The 20,891-nt window shown below is 39.7% G+C and overlaps 1 protein-coding gene across 1 annotated transcript; it reads left to right on the forward strand.

Annotated features, from left to right (window-relative positions):
* Positions 1 to 19,711: 19,711 nt before the first annotated feature.
* Positions 19,712 to 20,448, forward strand: LOC138881375 (uncharacterized). The gene is made up of 2 exons (XM_070161597.1): positions 19,712 to 19,897; positions 19,990 to 20,448. Exons 1-2 carry the CDS (start codon positions 19,712 to 19,714, stop codon positions 20,446 to 20,448), a joined length of 645 nt encoding a protein of 214 aa, XP_070017698.1.
* The last annotated feature ends 443 nt before the right edge of the window (positions 20,449 to 20,891 follow it).

The raw sequence follows: 20,891 nt of genomic DNA on the forward strand, positions 1-20,891 counted from the left end.
AGCCTTCATATATAAGATAACCCTACTGGTAGAATGATCAGGGGTCCCTCTCCACTCCAAACGAGGCAACCTCGGAAATGCTAAGGTCAAGGTTTTGGCATGACAGTCCAAGATAGCATGATAAGGGGATAACCAATCCATCCCCAGAATGACATCAAAATCCACCATATCGAGAAGTAGTAGATCTACTTGGGTCTCAAGACCCCCAATAATGACCATGCAAGCACGATAAACACCATCTACCACAATAGAATCACCCACTTGTGTAGACATATATACAGGAGCACTCAAAGAATCATGTGGCACAACCATATAAGGGGGCAAAATAAGATGATACATAAGAATACGTGGACCCTGGATCAAATAGAACTGATGCATCTCTACTGCAACTGAAACCGTACATGTGATAACTGCATCGGAGGCCTTAGCCTCAGGTCTGGCTGGAATAGCATAACATCGGGGCTGGGCCACACCACTCTGAACTACATCTCGAGGATGGCCTCCTGCTGGCTGGTCTCCGCCTCTAGCTTCCTGGCATCTACCTCTAACGACCTGGCCTCCACCTCTAACACCTCGACCCTTACCTCTAGCTGGCTGAGTGGGCGGTGGAAAACCTGGTGCTGGAACCATAGCACGACAACCCTGATGTTGAGAACTGCTCGAGGCTCGAGGGCAATACCTAGCAATGTGCCCCAGATCACCATATGTATAACAAGACTTTGGTTGCTGATGCTGCTGACCCTGAAACTGACCCTGACGACTTGAGTAACCACCATGATAACTCTAGAGTGGGGGTGCACTTATAGGAGCTGATGGTGCACGGTAGGACTATAGATCAGAATACTGCACATAAGAACCACGGCCACCTAGAGCACCCTGAAAAGTCTGAAGTGCTGAATGAAACGGCCTGGGAGGATGGCCCCTACCGAAATAATCCCTGCCTCCAGATGAGGCACCACCGAACCTGCCCGAATGACGGGACCTCTTGTCAGACCCCTTACCACTCCCCTGCAATAGAACCATCTCGGCTCTCCTGGCCACATTGGCCATATCTTGGAAAGAAATCTCGCTCCCAGTCTCGTTAGCCATCTACAATAGAATCGGCTGACCGAGTCTCTCAATAAACCTCATCACCCTCTCTCTCTCTCTCTCTCTCTCGATGGGAAGTATATAAGAGCATGACGGGCTAAAGCAATTAATCTGGTCTCATACTGAGTTACAGTCATAAAACCCTGCTGGAGACGATCAAACTGCCTCCGATAGTCCTCCTTCTGAGTGATAGGAAGAAACTTCTCCAGAAATAGCTGAGAGAACTGATCCCAAGTCATAGAAGGTGACCTAGATGGCCTAGCCAAACAATAATCCCTCCACCAAGTCTTGGCGGAACCTGACAGACGGAAACCAGCAAAGTCGACCCCATTGGTCTCCACTATCCCCATGTTCTGAAGAACCTCATGACAATTGTCTAAGTAATCTTGGGGATCCTCTGAAGATGTACTACCATAAGTAGTAGTGAACATCTTGGTGAACCTGTCTAATCTCCACAAAGCATCGACAGACATAGCTGCCCCATCACCAGCTTGAGCTACTACACCCGGCTGAACTGCTACAATTAGCTGAGCGGCTGGAGTCTGAAACCGGGGAGTCATCTGCTCTGGAGTGCGGGTAGTGGGAGTCTGTGCTCCTCCCCCAGCTTGAGAGACGACTAGTGCTACAGGAAGTAAGCCTGCCTGAGTGACACTCTCCATAAGGTCCACTAGACGGATTAGAGCATTCTGGAGTACTGGGGTAGTAATGAACCCCTCTGGGACCTGAACTGGGCCGACCGGAATTGTCTGGGTCAGAACCTCATCATCAAACTCAACTTGAGGCTCCACCGTTGGTGTTGCTATTCTAGGCTAAGCTCTACCCCTACCTCGGCCTCATCCTCTGCCCCTCGTGGGAGCTTCTGCTCGGGGCTCGGGCTGCTGATCGGTGGATGAAGAAGCACGTGTTCTCACCATCTGCGAAAGAACAAAGTAGAAGTTCAATTAGCATTGGGTAACCAAATCACACGACAGAGAAGAATAGAAGTGAAACTGTTCCTAACTCTATAGCCTCTGGGGGATAAGATCATACGTCTCCGTACCGATCCCTCAGACTCTACCAAACTTGTCTGTGAATTGTGAGACCTAAGCAACCTAGAGCTCTGATACCAACTTGTCACGACCCGGATGTCCTACCCTCGGGAGTCATGATGGAGCCTACTACTGAAAGCTAGGCAAGCCACTATTCCGATTAATTTTCCCTTTTTATTTTTAGTTTCTTACAATTTCAAGTTAACATATAACAAACAACGGAAATAATAAAGCGGAAGAATGAAATTTAACGAATAAGCTAATACCATTACGAATTCATAAACATAAACCACCCAGAACTGGTGTCACAATCTCACGGACTATCTAAGAATACTACAAATAGGGTCTAAACGAAATAAATACATGTATGTCTCTGGGATAGTAAAGAACAGAAAGAAACTAGATAGGGAGGGGACGCCAAGGCCTGCAGAAGCCTGCAGGACTACCTCGGGTCTCCTGATGGACTAAAGGCAGCAACCCCTAGCTAAGATCTGTATGCTCCAGTACCGGGATCTGCACAAAAGAGTGTAGAATGTAGCATCAGTACAACCGACCTCATGTACTGAATAAGTTTCGAATCTAACCTTGACGAAGTAGTGACGAGGCTAGGACAAAACAAACAAATAACCTGCAATTTAACAGTATCTAGCAGCATGACAGTAATAAAAGTAATTCAAAAGTAACGGGGGAGGGGTAACATGTTATGGGGAAAGTACCAACATAAAGAATCGCTATAACAAAGGAATAAAGCTATTAAAGTATTGGAACCGTAAACAACAAGAAATCATGTCAAACAGGAAATTAGTGCACGGCATCACCCTTCGTGTTTTTACTCTCAAGCCTCACCAATGCAATCAAGTAATGAAAATGTGCACGGTATCACCCTTCGTGTTTTTACTCTCATCATCACCATATAAATTAAAGAAACGGTACGACGTCACCTTTCGTGCTTTTACTCTCAATAATATGGCACGGTATCACCCTTTATGCATTAATACTCACAATATCGGCAAGGCATCACCCTTCGTGCATTAACAATCTCTCACAATATCATGCACGACATCACCATTCGTGCTTTACACTCTTTCCTCACCATATGCATAAGTATGAATGTGTATGGCATCACCCTTCGTGCTTTATCTCTCTTTCCTCACCCAAACAATAGCAACAACAACATCCTGGCAAGGGAATCAACAATAAGAATAAGTACATCCCAGCAAGGGAGTCAACAATAAGAGTGAATACATCCTGGCAAGGAAACCAGCTATAACCAAACTTGTACTAGCAATTAACTTTACAATTTAACCTCAACTGGAGCCAATGCTCAACAATAAACAAATATCAAGAAGATAATCATAAGTCTTGCTCAACATGGATAATCAACAATGTAGGCATTTGTGGTACTTATTAAGAAACACAACGATCACAATTTAAGACTCACGGGCATGCTTAACACCAACGTATAGATACTCGTCACCACACCTATACGTCATACACTACACTATCATATAGCAAATAAGGCACAATACGTATTCCCTCAAGCCAAGGTTAGACCAAACACTTACCTCAATGCCACGAATACAATCAAGCCTCAATTACCGCTTTACCTCTCGATTCCACTTCCAATTCGCTCATATCTAGTCACAATTTACTTAATAATATTAAAACTACTAAATAAACCAATCCTAATGCATGAAAATAGGTTTTCTAGTATTTTTTCCAAAAAGTCAAAAAATCGACCTCGGGCCCGCTTGGTCCAAACCCGAAATTCGGACCAAAACCCGATTACTCATTCACCCCCGAGCCCGGATATACAATTGGTTTTGGAATCCGACCTCAATTTGAGGTCTAAATTCCCAAATTTTGATTTTCCTAAGTTCTACCCAAAATTCTCAATTCCACCATGAAACCCCTAGATTCTAGGATTAAATTTTGTAAAAAGAAGTTAAGGAGTGAAACAAATGAGTTAAAAATCACTAACTTGTGTTTTGGGGAAGGAAGTGTGTCTTGAAAAATCGTCTCTTATGTTTTCGGGTTTTGAAAAATAAAAAATGGCTGAAAAGTCTCGTTTATATATGCCCATCTCAGACCCTCACCGCTGACCGCATAAAAAGGATTGTGGCCGCGGAGTTCACCGCGGATCGCGAAATATCGAGCGCGGCCGCGAAGACATGGCCTTGCCCACCGCTGACCACAAAAACCCCACCGCGGTTGCGAGAAACCACCGCGGACCGCGAAGCCTGGTTTAGAGACCTGGAACTTCTCTGAACTTGCAACAGTTGTTTTCTAAGTCTAAATTCACTCTGTGGCCTATCCAAAACTCACCCCGAGTACTCAGGGCTCCAAACTAATCATGCACGCAAGTCTAAAAATATCATACGGACTTGCTCGTGCGATCAAATCATCAAAATGACATCAACAACTACAGATTCAACCTCAAATTCGTAAAATTACTCAAGAACATTGAAAATTTCCATTTTCTCAACTCTCGGTCCGTTTTATACCAAATAAATTCCGATCTTTACCAAAATTCACAGATCAACTAAATTATTATTTTAAACTTGTGTCGGGCTCCGAAAATAAGATACGGGCTCGATACCATCAAGAATTTCATCAATTCACTTCTAAAAATCTTTATATTTTCCAGCAAATTTTTTTTTTCTCGGCCTTGGGACTTCGGAATTCGATTCCGGACATACGCCCAAGTCCCATATTTTTTTACGGGCCCTGTGGGACCATCGGATCACGGGTCCGAGTCCGTTTACCAAGAACGTTAACCACAGTCAACTTTAACCAAATTTTAAAGGCCAAATTCATAATTTTTCTTATTTTTCACATAAAAGCTTTCCAGAAACGCGCCCAGATTGCACACGCAATACGAGGTGAGACAAAAAGAGGTTTTCAAGAACTCGGAACGCATAATTTATTTTTTTAAAATAAGTGATGACCTTTCGGTTCAACACATTTTGTCCACTGGGTTTTCCTTGCAAGGTTTCTAATGAGGCAGCCAAAAGGCGTATTTCTAAACATGTGTATTCTTTTTCCTTCTCTAGAAATTTTTTTCTATTAGGTTTTATTTTAGTTAAGATTTTAACGAGGCACATTATCTGTTGGATAGACATTCAAGGGGGAGTGTTATAAATAATATTTTATTTATGGTGAATGTCTATATTTTAGAGATATTTTAGGATTTGTTACTTGGTGACTAAGTCACTTTTTCCTATAAATAGAGGAGTACTATTCCATTGTAATTCATCCCAAAAATAATAAGAATTCTCTCTTTCTACTTTTCTCTGCAATGCTCTTCTTCTTTTATTAATTCATAACACATGTAAACTTAGAGAAATTTTCCGGCAAAACAGTGTTACATAATAACACTGGAGATATAATAACACTGGAGATTGAACTTTAGTTAAATTCTTGTACGGATCATATTCAATAAAAAAAATATTTGATCATAACCTACAAGAATATAATTATGAGATAATCATAATCTCTTCTAATAGTAAGACAAATGTGTTTAAGTACTAAAGAGATCAGGATCACAGAATATCAACAATAGAATTGAATTAAAACACATGTGGTGACCACTTACATAATTTCGGCTTGCACAATTGAACTATATTATTAAGCAAAAAACTAATCCAAATGGACATCTAATCTTCATTATTGGTCATTGCATCGCAACTGGTGGCCTACCACCATAAGAATAATGTCCGTTTAATTTTTCTTTATTGTTATTTAAATATTACTCCCTTCGATCCAAAATAAGTGATTTTTTAGTTGTTTTCATACAAATTATGAAATTCACCTTTTAACATTAATTAGCAACGAAATTGATCATATTAACATTTACTATCTTTTCACATAAATACTTCTAACACATACTCCAACACTATTTACTCCAAGGGCAATGTAGGAAAAAAATAATTAATTCATTTTTAAAATCTAGAAAAAATACTTATTTTGGACTACAAAAAAAGTAAAAAAATCGCTTATTGGACCGGAGGAAGTAATTAATAAAACCAAAAAAGAAGATTATTTCCAATCATTTGTATGCTAAATCAACTAAAGGTTCTCCAATAAATTGCATTCATAGTGTAATGCACATTTACTTGAACTTATTTGCCAACCTACTACACAGTTGTAGTAGGTTAGCAATGTATACATATTTGTTTTTCCTAAAATACCCTTATTATTATTGCCACCATATTAAGGCTTAAGGATTTTTATGTCCATTCACCAAAATTTCACCAGTAAACCTAAAAGCCAAATCCAAACTTATTCAGGTTTCACTCTCGTTCGTAGCTCTACCTCTTTTCTCTGTTCAAATCGATGCCTAAGTTGCAGAGAATAGTTTTTGATAATTTGAGTTTCATCTTCTATTTTCAAGATCAATTTTGTAACCAAAATCTAAATCATCCATGAATTTCACCTAAATTCCTTCAATTTCTTCCTTTTCCTTTCAACCAAATGTTAAAATTTTATTTTCCAAGTGTCCATATATGTTCACCCATGTTGCCAGATTTTTGTAATTATACAAGTAAAAATGATGAGAAAAGAAGGCAGTAGTATCTACGCTGGTGGTGGGTCTTACTCGCCGCAAGCACCGCCCAGATCGGTAAAAGCAAAATTGGCACAATAGTCTGATCAAAGAAAGAAGAGACATTGGAAGACTGAACTTCTACTTTCATTATAGTACTTTCCGAGGTGCAAAGAGAAAAGATATTGAAAAAAATTAGATTTTGAGAAGAACCATGGTTGGAGATGGAAAATGAGGTCTGTGATATTTGTTTCCCGCCGGAATATTGCAGAGTAGGAAATGGGGGATGAACGGGTGAAATTTTAGTGAATGGACATAAAAATCCTTAAGCCTTAATATGGTAACAATAAATAATAAGGGTATCTTAGGAAAAGTAAATATGTTTACCTATATATATATATACTAAATATTTTTCCTTTTTCATTATGATTCATGTGGTATTATTGTGAGGAATGTCTCGTCTAAAACTTTCAAAGGAGTACACTTGAGAGAAGAGAAAATCAATATAAAAAATTGAGCAACACAGATAGGCAGCGTGAATGGGAAGAGCAAGGTGTAATTATTTAAATGTTATCCGATTTAAATACATAAAATAATTTGGATCATATTAAATTCTAGACATTAGTCCAAACAAATATTGTGGCTAGTAAATTGGGCAAATTATTTAAATCCAATATATATGTGTTGGGCTATTACCCATCTTAAAGTCCAGGCTCATACCACGTGTCAACTGATGTGGCAATTCAAGTCAAAAGAATGAGCCAATAAAATAATATCACGTATCAAGTGATGTGGCAATCCAAGCCAAATAAATGAGCCAATAAAATCATGTCATGTGTCAAAAAAAGTGTGGTATACCAAGTCAAATCAACAACTAATAGAGTTGCGCCAAGTGTCTAGATGGTATTTGTCAGTTCAAATAGACAAATCAAGTCACAGAGCCACATCATTCCCTACAACTATAAATAGATGTTTTTTTAAAGCTATAAGACATCAAAATTGAGAATAAGAAGCAAGCAGAGAGTTCGTGGATCAAAGGCTGCAATTTTCTCTATAAGCTACAGGTTCAAACACTTAAGCTACAAGTTCAAGTTCAAGATCAAGAACGAAGGCAAATCAAACACCAAGACGTTCAAGATTAAATTACTTGTTCATGGTCAAATCCAAATTCAAGTTCAAGAAGAAGATTCAAGACCAAGCTTTACAAGCCCTAGAATCAAATTAAATCAAGCTCATTAAGATACTTTATATTCTTGAAGAATCAAAGGAATACTATAGGGATTGTAACGCTCATCATTTATTGAAATCAAATACTATACTACATTTGTTACGCAATTTTCATGTTTTCATTATTATTTTTCTCGATGCAAAAATTTATTGTGGCACGCTTAGTAGGTCTATTTCTACATCTCTTCTCTTCAATTACTAAATTTCAAGAATACTATATTGGCTCCTAAAAAGAATAATTTCAAATCCACTGCTGCTAAGACTACGGATTCCAAGTTTTTCTCTGATGTGGAAAATTTACTGGATGCTACTATGGAAAGCTTAGGACCCAAAGGCGGATCTAGGACTTGAGCACGATCGGAGCACCATTATATGCTAATACTAACGATAAAATTTGGCGTGTAGCTAATTAAAAACTTAATGATTACGATGACTTATCATCCAAGTATTAATAAAAAAAAGTAAATAAAAGAAGCACCAAAAAATAATAAGATACCATTATATATTAGTACTAAATTATAATTGAATTCAAAAAAATAAGATAAAATAAAAAATAAAGCAATTTGTTATTAAATATAAATTGCATTGTACTCAAAGAATAAAAATAGAAAGGAGGAGAAAAAACCTGAAAGTGAGGTTCGAACCTACGTCACCAACAAAATTGGGAATTTAAGCACCCAAAACAACCACTTCTCCCATCCGCCTGTTTCTGTTTGGGGGCACACTTAAAATATATATATATATATATATATATATATATATACACACATGGTTTTTGCCAAGACTAATGGGGTCCCATGACCCATCAACCCACAATGTACGTCCGCCTTTGTTAGGACCTACCACTAGGAACAAAGCAAACTTGTTGGGACAACAAGCATTCAACTGACGTTGCATCGATTCCTATCTTTGATTTCAATCCTCAAAAGAAAGATCCTCTTTAACTGAATTGGAAGGAGCGAACATTGATGAAATCGTTGAAAGACATTGTCCCTACTTAGCCCTTCTAGATCTAAGAATCTCATCACACAAAATGATGATGCCTTGATCACTGGATCTGCTCCATCACTCCACGTGAGTTGTTCCACGTATGAGAAAATCCATGCTTTGCTTCACCATCCACAACGGTTATCCAAGCAATGTTGACTAACACTTCAATTATTGAAGAACAACTTGCAAATTTCACAAAGGCAATTGAAGGGTTAACGAAGCATATTCAAGATCAGGATAATCAAATTATCAAGCTGACAGATATAGCTGAAAGCATAACTTAAGGAGATTCAGGTCATGCACCTGGGAAGCTATGATGCAAGATAAATGAGACTCATCTGTAAGGCAAACAATGACCCCTAAGGAACTTCAGATTTTACCTGATGGGGTAATTCCCATCGACCAGTTGAAAGACTTCATTATGGGAACCACCAACGATAAGTACGACGTTGCTTCTAAATTTTCTCTCGCATATGCGAACACATACAATTCGAGAATTAATAGTTTAAAGATGCATGCGGGTTACCAACCTCCAAAATTTCAACAACTTGATGGCAAAGGAAATCCAAAGAACCACGTTGCATACTTTGTCGAAACTTGTAATACTGCTGGAACATATAGAGATTATCTTGTCAAGTAGTTCGTTCGCTCCTTAAAAGGAAATATTTTTGATTGGTACACTAATCTCGGGGCTGGTTCCATCGATAGCTAGGAGCAACTTGAACATGAGTTTTAGCACAAAGTTCACTGTAAGTATGGTTAAACTCACAAACACGTGTCAATGGAAGGATGAACCGGTTGTTGATTTCATCAATCGATGGAGAAATGTAAGCCTCAACTGCAAAGACAGACTTAGTGAAGCTTCTGGAATAGAAATGTGTATCCAAGAAATGCATTGGGACTTCATTACATCCTACAGGATATCAAACCTAAGTCTTTTGAAAAATCAGCTTCACGTGCTCATGACATGGAGTTAAGCATGTCTTTAAGTGGAAATCAAGGACCACCTATTTATGAACTTCGCAAAGGGAAGGATAAATAAGAAACAAAGAAAGGAGGCAAATTTGTGCCAAAGTGTGAGAGCAAGGAATCAATGAATGTTAATGCCTCACCATTAAATATCACTACAAAAGTGAGTAAGAAGTAAAGTGTGAAGAAAATGTCCTTACAGGATTAAGCCGGCCGAAATTTAACTTTGAAGGAAATTCAAGCAAAGGAGTATCCATTCTTGGACTCTAATGTTTCAACAATTTTTGAGAACTCATTGAGTTGAAACTCATTGTAACGGCCAGCTTGTCGTTTTGTGAATTTGAGCCCCATTTTCTCTTTTGATATTCACGCATATGTATTTTTGGTTTTATAACTTGCAGAGTTGGTTAGTTTCGTTCAGGGAAGGTTTTGGATTGATTTGGACCATTTGGTTCTTGGTTTAGAAGCCTAAGTTGACAATATTGACCGAAATTTGACTTCCGTGAAAATGACCCCAGAATAGTATTTTGATGTATTTGAAAGGTTCGTATTGTGATTTTGGACTTGGGCGTATGCCCGAAATCAAATTCGGAGGTCCCTAGGTTGATTTGACTTGTCTTGCCGAAAGTTGGCAATTTGAGGTTTATAAGTATTTTCAAGTTTGACCGTTGGTTGACTTTGTGGCTTCAGTTTCAAATTTAGTTTTGGGACTTGGAATAGGTTCGTGTTGCTATTTGAAACTTGTCTGCAAATTTTGTGTAACGACCCGGCTGTTCGTTTTGAGAGTGTCACACCTCTTTTTTACCTACACCCAGAAGGGAGTATAAGGGAGTTTTTTCCAACTTAAGTGACAATCGAAATGGGATTATTTATTTATTAAATTCAAAGTCGCCACTTTGTATAATTTTATGGTGTCCCAAGTCACTGATTCAAATCCCGACTCGAGGAAAAGATTGTCTCTGTACTACAGTCGCGAACACAGAAATCTGGGTAAGGAATTTTGTTAACCCGGGAGAAGGTGTTAGGCATTCCCGGATTCCATGGTTCTAGCACGGTTGCTCAACTGTTATAATCGGCCTATTATCTAATTTTAATACATGTTTTATCATATTGTGCAATTTTAAACTTTATAACCGCTTTTAATTATTTTTAAGGAAAAATTGTAACGTCATTTAAAATACGTCTTGAACCACGTCACATAAATGCACCCGCGGCTCTCGACATATTTTATCTAACATTGTTGAGATTTAGATTTTGGTCACATAAATGCGCACCCGAGTTTAGGAAGGTAAATTATTAAAACAACGCGCCTAAAGAAACTACGCGTTTTTAGCTTTGCGAGGGCCACGAAAATTTCACTAAGTGGCACGCCTCGAATTCTAAGGATTAAAACAAACTTAATTAAAACGAGGGCCAAGCGGTTGTCATTTTTGTTGGGCATGGCGCCTCGAAGTATTCTAACCAAGTTGCTAAATTAACTCATGAGGGCCATAAATTGTTATATATTATAATATGGCTTGCCCCAATTAATCCAAGAGGCTCGATTAATTGATTAAAGGACATGGGAACTTCTTGAATCATTGTTTTAGGAATCAGATCTGATCGAGTGCCGGCCCAACAAGAAAATAACATATGGCAAGCACTTCCATTTCCAGCGGCTGAACTTCAAAGCCTTGGGCCCACGTTGAGCCCAAGTTTGACAAACGAAGGGACCTTAATGTGCGATCTTAGGTCGAGTCCCTGCAAGCCCAACTCAATCCCATAATAGAAATTAAGCCCCAAATGACCACAATGAATTCGAAATCCCCAATACAATCACTGATATTCAATGTTAAGCCCAAACAGACCATTAAGCATTCAAAATATCTCATATTCAACATCATCCAACCGAGTTTTCAAGCTGTGATTACACGTTCTTATTTACAAGCAATTTATCCACTAATCTATTTACTAACATGGCTTTTAGATTCAGTATGCAAATATCAATATATTCTTTACATTTCTCACTTTAGATCCCCCTATTCTACATGTATTCTAATCAAATAATTGATAAACAAAACAATGAGAAACTTAACGAAACATGTTTATCCCAACATGCTAAATGCAGAACCCAGCCATAGGTTATTCACCATAACAGATTCTAAGATGGACTCATGCAAATCAGGGAGTATCTCCTAACTTACCTCACTAATACAACCTCCAACTTCGAAGACAAAACAAGAGGAACACACAGGGTAAAGCCAAGCTGATTATAGAATCCGGCAACAAAATCATAAAAAGATCATATATACTAAGCTAGTATAATCTAGACTTCAATTACAACCCCTATGGTGATAAATACATCAATCAAAAATCCAAATAGGGTATGCTGATTACAAAAACTGAAGGAACAGAGATGACTTTCAATGAATCAGCACCACACTTCATCTTATTTTCAATCCAAGCTTTGCATTACACATTAGGTGATGTCCATAAGGCTGCGTAATACCTGGAAATGAGAATAAAAGGGGGGGGGGTGGTAAGGTTCAACAGTAGCGACAACAGGATCCAGCAGCAGAAATAAACCAAGGAAAACAGCTTTAAACCAAAAATTGATGCTCAACAATCAAAATCCAAAATCCAAACTTCAAAACAAGCTTCCAAAACACCAGATCCCAGAAAAACTCAATGAAACAGGAACTTTAGCAAACTCCTAACCAAAAACCCCTTCTAAAACACATAAAATAACACCAAGTTCAATCCATTTCAATCCTCAAGCTATTCAGAAGTTGTTTCAGAAGTTGAAGGCTTCGGAAATCAAGGGAAAGAAAAAAACTCAATGAAACAGTAGAAATTGTTTTTTTGCCTTTTGTGTTTCTGGAATTCTATCGCTGAAGTTCTGCCTTGAAAGGCAAGAGAACATGCCTTTATAGGCAAGGAAGTAGGGCAGCCTAGAAAAGTTCAGCTTTGCAATTAGGCCCTTTTCCAATTTTTGTTTTTTCTTAGATAGCCTTAGTTAAAAATCTAAAAATCAACTTAAACCCCCTATCTAGCTTCCTAGAAGCTTCTCAATCAGTTACCAAAAGATTCCCTAACCACAGTCCCAAATTACCCTTCAATGACTCTGAAATTTACCCTTGAGTCTCAGGTGAGTTATGGGTCAAGTTGACCCTGGGATGACCCATCAGACAACCAGCCCAATACTGAACCTCAAACCAAAATACAAGTGGACCGAATTTTATGAGTCAAAATGAAATAGGCAGAAAACAGAAATGATTCGAGTAATTTTGAAAGTTCAACTAATGAACAAACAACTAATGAAAGTGAAACTAATAATAATAGACTGTTTATACTAATCAAATAAAAGAAAATTTCTTACCAACTAACATGCATGTAAATGACACTCTAAAACCGGGAAATCAAGAGAGTTCAAAAGAAGGGGGAAAAGCAGATGCATAGAAGAAAAATATAAACAAATAGACCAAATGAACACAAATAATACCTAAAAACCGAGCTAAGAGCCAATTCGCCCAATTTTTGAAGGGCTTCCAAATTCTTGACCAGAATAAGCTTTAATCGTGTGTTTTCATATGAAAACACACGAATAAGGGTCACTACAATCTAAAATCCTCCACAGACTCGACGATTTGGACTTTTAGGGTTGTCCCTTCAAATTCAAATTTGAGGAGCTTCACTACAATTCGAGGGAAACGAAGTCGATTTCTGGAATGAGGGTGAGACGGGGGTTCAGGGGTGTTATTTTGGTGGTGAATAGAGTAGCCGCTGCCACCAACGACGGTGGGAATTTACGGGCGGCGGGCTAGGGTTCTGTCTCTAATAGAGGTGGGTTTCTGAGAGATGATGAGAGGAGGGGGGTCAACGGGTTAGGACAGATTTATATTAAGTAGAACCCACTTCAGGGCTGTTGGATCTCCTTACCTCGACGGTCCTGATTACCTTGGATGAAACGACGTTGTGTGGGGTAGAGGGATCCGGACCGGGTTTTGAGGAGACTGGGCTAGCTTGGAATGGGTAAACTTGGGCGAGATTGGGCTTGGGGAAGCTGATTTGAAGTGGCCCAATTTTATTCTCATTTTAAATCCCTTCTCCTTTCATTTCTTGTCACAAATTCTTTTTTGTTGTTTTCTTTTTTCCAAAATAAAAAACAAATCTAAATTAATTCCTAGACCCTAATTGACCTAAATACACTAATTAAGCCTAAATGATAATTATCAAAATTAATTAACCAACCAATTAAAAGGAAAACTACTCCAAATTGAAGTTTAGAATAAAAGTGCAAATTAAACTATTTTTGTGATTTCCTTTTACATAAAATAACTTAATTACTAATTAATTCTTAAAAATGCAAAGTCAAACCCTAAATGCAAATGCAACATATTTTTTGTATATTTTTTTTTCACTAATTAAAATGCACAAACAAAAATGAAAACAATTATCAGAAAATGCCACGAAAATCCACAAAATTGCAAACACTGAAAGAAATTATTTTGTTTTGAATTTATGGGAGTAATTCATATAGGGCAAAAATCACGTGCTCACAGAGAGTATTAGCCCCGATCCCTTTTTTATTTCTCCCTCTATCTCATTTTGTGGTTACTTGACTTGTTGTGATTCTTGGTGTCGGGTTAGGGAGACTTTCAAAGTGGAATGGGACACATAGTCCATAAATTGAAAGTTAAAGTCGTAGGAGTTGGTCGTAGTTTGACTTGTGTGAAGATGACTCTAGAATAGAGTTTCGTCGGTTACAATAGCTCCGTATAGTGATTTTGTTCTTATGAGCATGTCCAGATGTTAATTTAGAGGCCCGTAAGTCATTTCGGCGTTAATTGGCGAAAGTTGGAAAGTTAAAATTTTTTTGGAAAGTTTGACCGGGAGTAGACTTTTTGGTATTAGGGTTGGATTCCGATTCCGAAAAATGGAGTAAGTCCGTAATGTCAAATATGACTTGAGTGCAAAATTTTAGGTCAATTAGACGTGATTTGATAGGTTTCGGCATCGGAGATGGAAGTTAGAAGTTCAAAAGTTCATTTGGCTTGAACCGATGCGCAATTCGTGGTTATTACATTGTTTGACGTGATTTGAAGGCTCAACTAAGTTCGTATGATGCTTTAGGACTTGTGGTTATAATTGGTTGAGGTCCCGGAGGCTTCAGGTGTGATTCGAACCATGTTCGGTGCATTTCGGATCATTGACGAGTTGCTGAAATCTGGTGTTGTACTATGCGATCACGATTGGGCTAACGCGATCGCGAAGGGCAGTTTGGAATTAGGGAGAAATTGTTCTATGCGTTCACTTGATGTGAGCTGCGATCGCAGAAGGCTGGGCTCCAGTGAAATCGCAAACGCGTGCAGGTGGTCGCATTCGCGTAGAAGAATTGAGGGTCTGTAGGTCAAGCATGTTTTTCATTGATGTCGCATGGGGTTTTATGCAATCGCGTAGCTTGGCAAAGGGCAGTAGTACGCGTTCACATAAGGGTTTCCTCTTTCGCGTAGAAGGCTTTTTGAACTGATGGTAATTTTGTTCTACGCGTTCGCATGAGAATTTTTGCGATCGCGTAGTGTAAACACCTGGGCAGCTGATTAAAATTCCAAAATCGAGGGTTTATGTCTCTTTTCACCATTTGGACTTAAGATCTTGGATTTAGGCAATATTTTGGGAGACTTTTAGAGGGATTATTGGGATAAGAGTTCATAACTCATTTTTTATTTGTTTCCACTAATCTATCTTCGATTTTTTCATCTATTTAAGGATTTGGGTTGAAAAACTGAGGGGAAAAGGTGTAAAGTTCTTAGACCGAATTCTCGAGTTTTGAAAGACGAAATGAGGTCGGATTTGGATAATTCTTGTATGGTTGGACTCGATATCGAATCGGTGTTCTGTAAGGCCCCATAAAACAATTTCACCTAGAACCCAAAGTTTGGTGGTGTCAAAGTAGGCTAAAGCTGCGGTACGAACTTTTTGGGATGTTCAGTACATCCGGGAGTTGAAGGAATCGTGTTTTGGACAATGGCATTTTTGCGGTCCACTATGCGACCGCAGAATCGCTGCAGAGTGAAGCAGAAAATTGGGTGAATTTTGGATGACATTTTGTGGTCAATTATGTGATTGCAAAATCGTTTTGCGGGCCGTATACCAATCGCAGAACCAACATGGATATTTTTTAGAGGGAAGTTCTGTGGTGCCTTATGCGACCGCAGAACAGCTCTGTGGTGCATTATGCGACTGCATAACCAGTCTGTGGGTTGCAGAACTGCTGCATACCTGTTCTGCGGTCACTCTACAATCGCAGACTTGGAATCAGAGGGTTCATTTTCTGTTTTTATAAACCTGAACCCATTCTTATAAAACAATCTTATGGGTCATTTTAGAAGGTTCAAACTTGTGCTTTGAGGATGGGGATGTGATCTAGAGTGTGAGAGGATCCCTCAACTAATTGTCCCTCAATTCTTGCTCAAATCTTGGAAAATTAACAAGGAAAACTCACTAGGTCTTCATCCTAGAGGTAAGATTCCACATCATGACCCTCAATTTCGAAATTTAACTAAAATAGGTAATTAGTAAGGCAATTCTTGGGAGTAGGAGTTGTTCATTTTGCATGCATGTTCTATTAAGAGTTGTAGGAAGTTTTTTGAGCTAAAAATGGTAGATATTGGATTGTGGAATGATAGAATCCACCATTGGAGAACCTTGAAACCTTAATTCACACCTACTGTTTCATAAAATGCTCAAATGAACTGGAACCGTGATCATCTTCCTAATTTTTGGTTCAATTTGTTATATTTCTAAAATAGATCGAAGTTGCTAAGATTTTCGGAACATTTTAGAGTTTAAGGAAGATCAAGTGAGGTATGTTGGCTAACCCTTCTCTTAGAATTGAACCCCACAATACCCGTGTAAGTCTCGAGTGGTTTATCAAAAATCGATTAGTCCGAATAAGCTTTGTGACAAAAGATATATGTTCAATACGTGTCCCAAATGTTCTTATTATGTTAAGTTGCTGTTTAAGAATGTATTCAAGGTATGGATTGCACATCTAAATGTCATGACTTCACATCGTGTTTCAAATGAAAGCTATTATGCCAAATTATGTAGAGACTGTGAATGAGGATTACACCTCCACCCGCATACATTGGGGGTGAGGCTGTAGGGTGCTTTGTGTAGAGTTGTGCTATTGTGGTTACACCTTCACTCGGATACATTGGGGTGAGGCAGCGGGGCCATTTTATGTAGAGTTGTGATATTGTGGTTACACCTACACTCGCATATATTGGGGTGAGGCGACAGGGCCACTTTGTGTAGAGTTATTGTATTGTGGTTACACCTCCACCAGCATACATTGGAGTGAGGCGACATGGCCGTTTGTGTAGAGTTTGTGTTATTGTGGACATACCTCCACCCGCACACATTGGGGTGAGGCGGCAAGGCCACTTGTGTAGAGTTTTTGGTATTGTGGATACACCTCCACCCTTATACATTGGGGGTGAGGCGGCAGGACCACTCGTGCAAACTTTGTGGTATTCTGATTGCACCTCCACCCACATACATTGGGGTGAGGCGGCGGGGACGCTTTGTGTAAAGGTGGTTATAGAGGATCTCGACTTAAAATTTGTAAATGTTATTGAAAGATCTTGATAAATTTGCTTTGGCTTTACCATCTAACTATGCCATTCTATTGTTACCATGGTTCATCATATTCATGTTGTGTTTTCAAGTCCTTCATTTCGGGGTCGTGCATCTCATTTACAATAATATGAACAATAATATTCATATTGTTACCATGGTTCATCACATTTACATTTAAAATTTGTAAATGTTATTGAGCCCCACCTCATTCCGGGGTCGTGCATCTTTTGTTCCGTGTGTATTATTATGTTTTGAGGTATAGCCGGAGCCTTGTTGCCGGCACTATCATTGTACTATTTTGTATCTACTAGAGGCTCTGTAGACATAGTGTGGGTTGTGTATTTGTGTGGGAAAGTTAAACTAAAGATGTTGCAATTGTATCACATACTTCCGCTGTTAACTAGGGTTGTGAAATGTATTGTCTTGGAGACTTATAAATGATGCAACTAATAGTACTGAACTGGAGTGGTTCACATGACTATCTCATTAACTAATTAATGAAATGTATCCATTCTTTATTTATGGGTGAGTTTGGTAGAAGGAAGTCTGGCAGGCTTGCTCGGTCGAGTTATCTCGGTTGAGCGCCGGTCTCACTCCCCGAGGTTGGGCCGTGACAAACTTGGTATTAGAGCCTAAGATTTCAAAAGGTCCTAGGATGTTTTGGAGTCATGTCTAGTAGAGTCCTTATCGGTATGTTATCGACCACATATATAATTAGGAAGCTACTTGGACATTTAGGAATAATATCCTTCTTTGATGTTCTCGATCGTGCGATAAAGCTGATTGTAAGATTTTTCCTCCTTTAGCTCGTGCATTGCTCTAACTTTCAGTACATGGAACCTAGGAAGAAGGAAAGAACTGGACAAGGAGCCAATGCCACCCCAGGAGTGACAGTTAATTCTATATTTGACGATGTGGACAAGCACCCAGGGGGTGGGGATATGACCCCAACTACTACACCACCTGATTCTACCATTCCTGCTCAGACTGGACTAGTTCCTACACCTGTTGAGGGTGCAACGGTTCCTCCAACTGATATTCTAGATCCATATTCAGCCTCAGCTTCTGGTCCTGGTTTTCTAATAGGGACCTTAGGGGATCCATACAGATATTGGCTCAGATAGTGGCTTCTCAGGCCCAAAGATCGAATGTTGTGCCTACTTCTTCCGGTCAGTCAGGGGAATCTGCTAGTTCCAGGGTGAACAAGTTTCTTCAGTTAGATCCTCTAGTATTCATGGGTACTAATCTGTACGAGGACCCCCAGGATTTCATTGATGAGATGCATAAGACTCTCCGAGTTATGCATGCTACTGAGATGGAGGGAGTGGAGTTGGCCTCCTACCGCCTAAAAGGGGTGGCCTATTCTTGGTTTGAGTTGTGGGAGGAGTCCCATGAGGAGGGGAGCCCTCCAGTGAGGTGGAGTGAGTTCACCAATGACTTTATAGATCATTTCTTGCCTATCGAGACCAAGGCGGCCCGTGCCGCTGATTTTGAGAGGCTGAAGCAGGGTAGCATGAGTGTGTGGGAGTACCACATGGAGTTCGCGCACATGTCCAAGTATGTTATTCACATGTTGTCCACTATGGAGGCTAGAGTGCACCGCTTTGTACAGGGTCTTAGCCCCTTGGTTATTAACGAGGTTGCGACAACTACATTGAATTCTTAAATGAACTATGGGAAGATGATGGTGTTTGCTCAAGCTACAGAGAACCGTAAATTGAAAAATAGAATGGAGCGTGAGGGTAACAGCAAGGCCCGGTCCATGGGAAACTTTGGTGGTTCTTCCGGTGGTGGTGGTAGGTCGGCATTTAAGGGAGGTTCATCAGGGCCATCTAAGTCTTCCACCCAGTCTTTGATGAGTGCACATCCATCAGGGCTAGTCAGCACCAGTGGAGTCGTTTCAAGCCCAGTCAGGGCAACAAGGGACCCCACTAGCAGGGTTGGTCTAGAGGGATATTCCAGTAGCAGCGGAAGCCCCCATGCCCCAAGTGTGGGAGGATACACTTTGGGGTCTGCTTCATGGACCTACCTACATGCTACGAGTGTCGTATGAGGGGTAACATTCAGAGGGATTGTCGCTCATCCCGGCGGATCATGGGAAGGGGTGCGACACAGCCAGCTAGTTCTGCAGCTACTACATCCATATTGCCTCTTCCATCTCGAGGCATTCCAACACCCCCCGGGGCATGGTGCAGCTAGGGGTGGTACCCATAACTCGGGAGGGCCCAACAGATTTTATGCTATGCAGAGGCGTCGGGATTCAGAGGCTTCTCTAGATGTTGTCACAGATATATTGACTGTGCAATCTCATGATGTGTATGCTCTTATTGATCCTGGTTCCACTTTGTCATATGTCACTCATTACGTTGCTATGGAATTTGGTATAGAACCGGAACAACTTCATGATTCGTTCTCTGTATTGACTCTGGTTGGTGAGTCTATTGTGGATGCGCGGGTTTAAAGGGATTGTGTTATCACGATGTGTGGTTGGGACACCTTGGTGATCTCATCACATCAAAGGGGAGAGAAGATGATAGCCTGCACCAGCTAAGCGTTGAATTGGGGATGGTTGATTTTGATGTAATAATGGGGATGGACTGGCTTTATTCATGTTTCGCTAAGCTTGATTGTTGGACTAGAACCGTTAGATTTGAATTTCCAAATAAGTCAGTGATTGAATGGAAGAGGGATAATGTGGTGCCGAATAGTAGGTTTATTTCCTACCTTAAGGCCACGAAGATGATCAACAAGGGGTGTATTTACCATTTGGTCCGGGTTATGGACACCGATGCTGAGGCACCTACACTTGAGTCTGTGCCATTCTTGAATGAATTTCCGGATGTCTTTCCAGATAAGCTCACTGGGATCCTACCAGACAAGGAGATTGATTTTGGGATTGATGTGATGTCGGGCACGCATCCTATATCCATTCCACCTTACAGAATGGCACCGGCAGAATTGAATGAGCTAAAGGAATAATTAAAGGATTTTTTTAGAGAAGGGTTTCATCCGACCGAGTGTCACACCTCCTTTTTCTAGCCCGAAAAGGGTATAGGGGAGTTTTTCCAATTAGAGTAACAATAACCGAAACGGGATAATTTATTCAGATTCAGAGTTTCCATTTGGGATAATTTATGGTGTCCCAAGTCACCGGTTTAAAATTCTGAATCGAGGAAGTTTGACTCTGTTTTACAGTCCGCGAAACACAGAAATCCGGGTAAGGAATTATGTTAACCCGGGAGAAGATCTTAGGCATTCCCAGATTCCGTGGTTTTAGCACGGTCGCTCAACTATTAATATTTGGCCTAATTATCTGATTTATTACATAATTTAAACCTATGTGCATTTTTAACTTTCAACCCATTTTTATTTGTTATGGGATTATTCTGGAACAAGTTACAATTGTCGTACACACGTTTGTT

The sequence above is a fragment of the Nicotiana sylvestris genome, chromosome 11 (assembly GCF_000393655.2).
Source record: "Nicotiana sylvestris chromosome 11, ASM39365v2, whole genome shotgun sequence".
Taxonomy (NCBI): domain Eukaryota; kingdom Viridiplantae; phylum Streptophyta; class Magnoliopsida; order Solanales; family Solanaceae; genus Nicotiana; species Nicotiana sylvestris.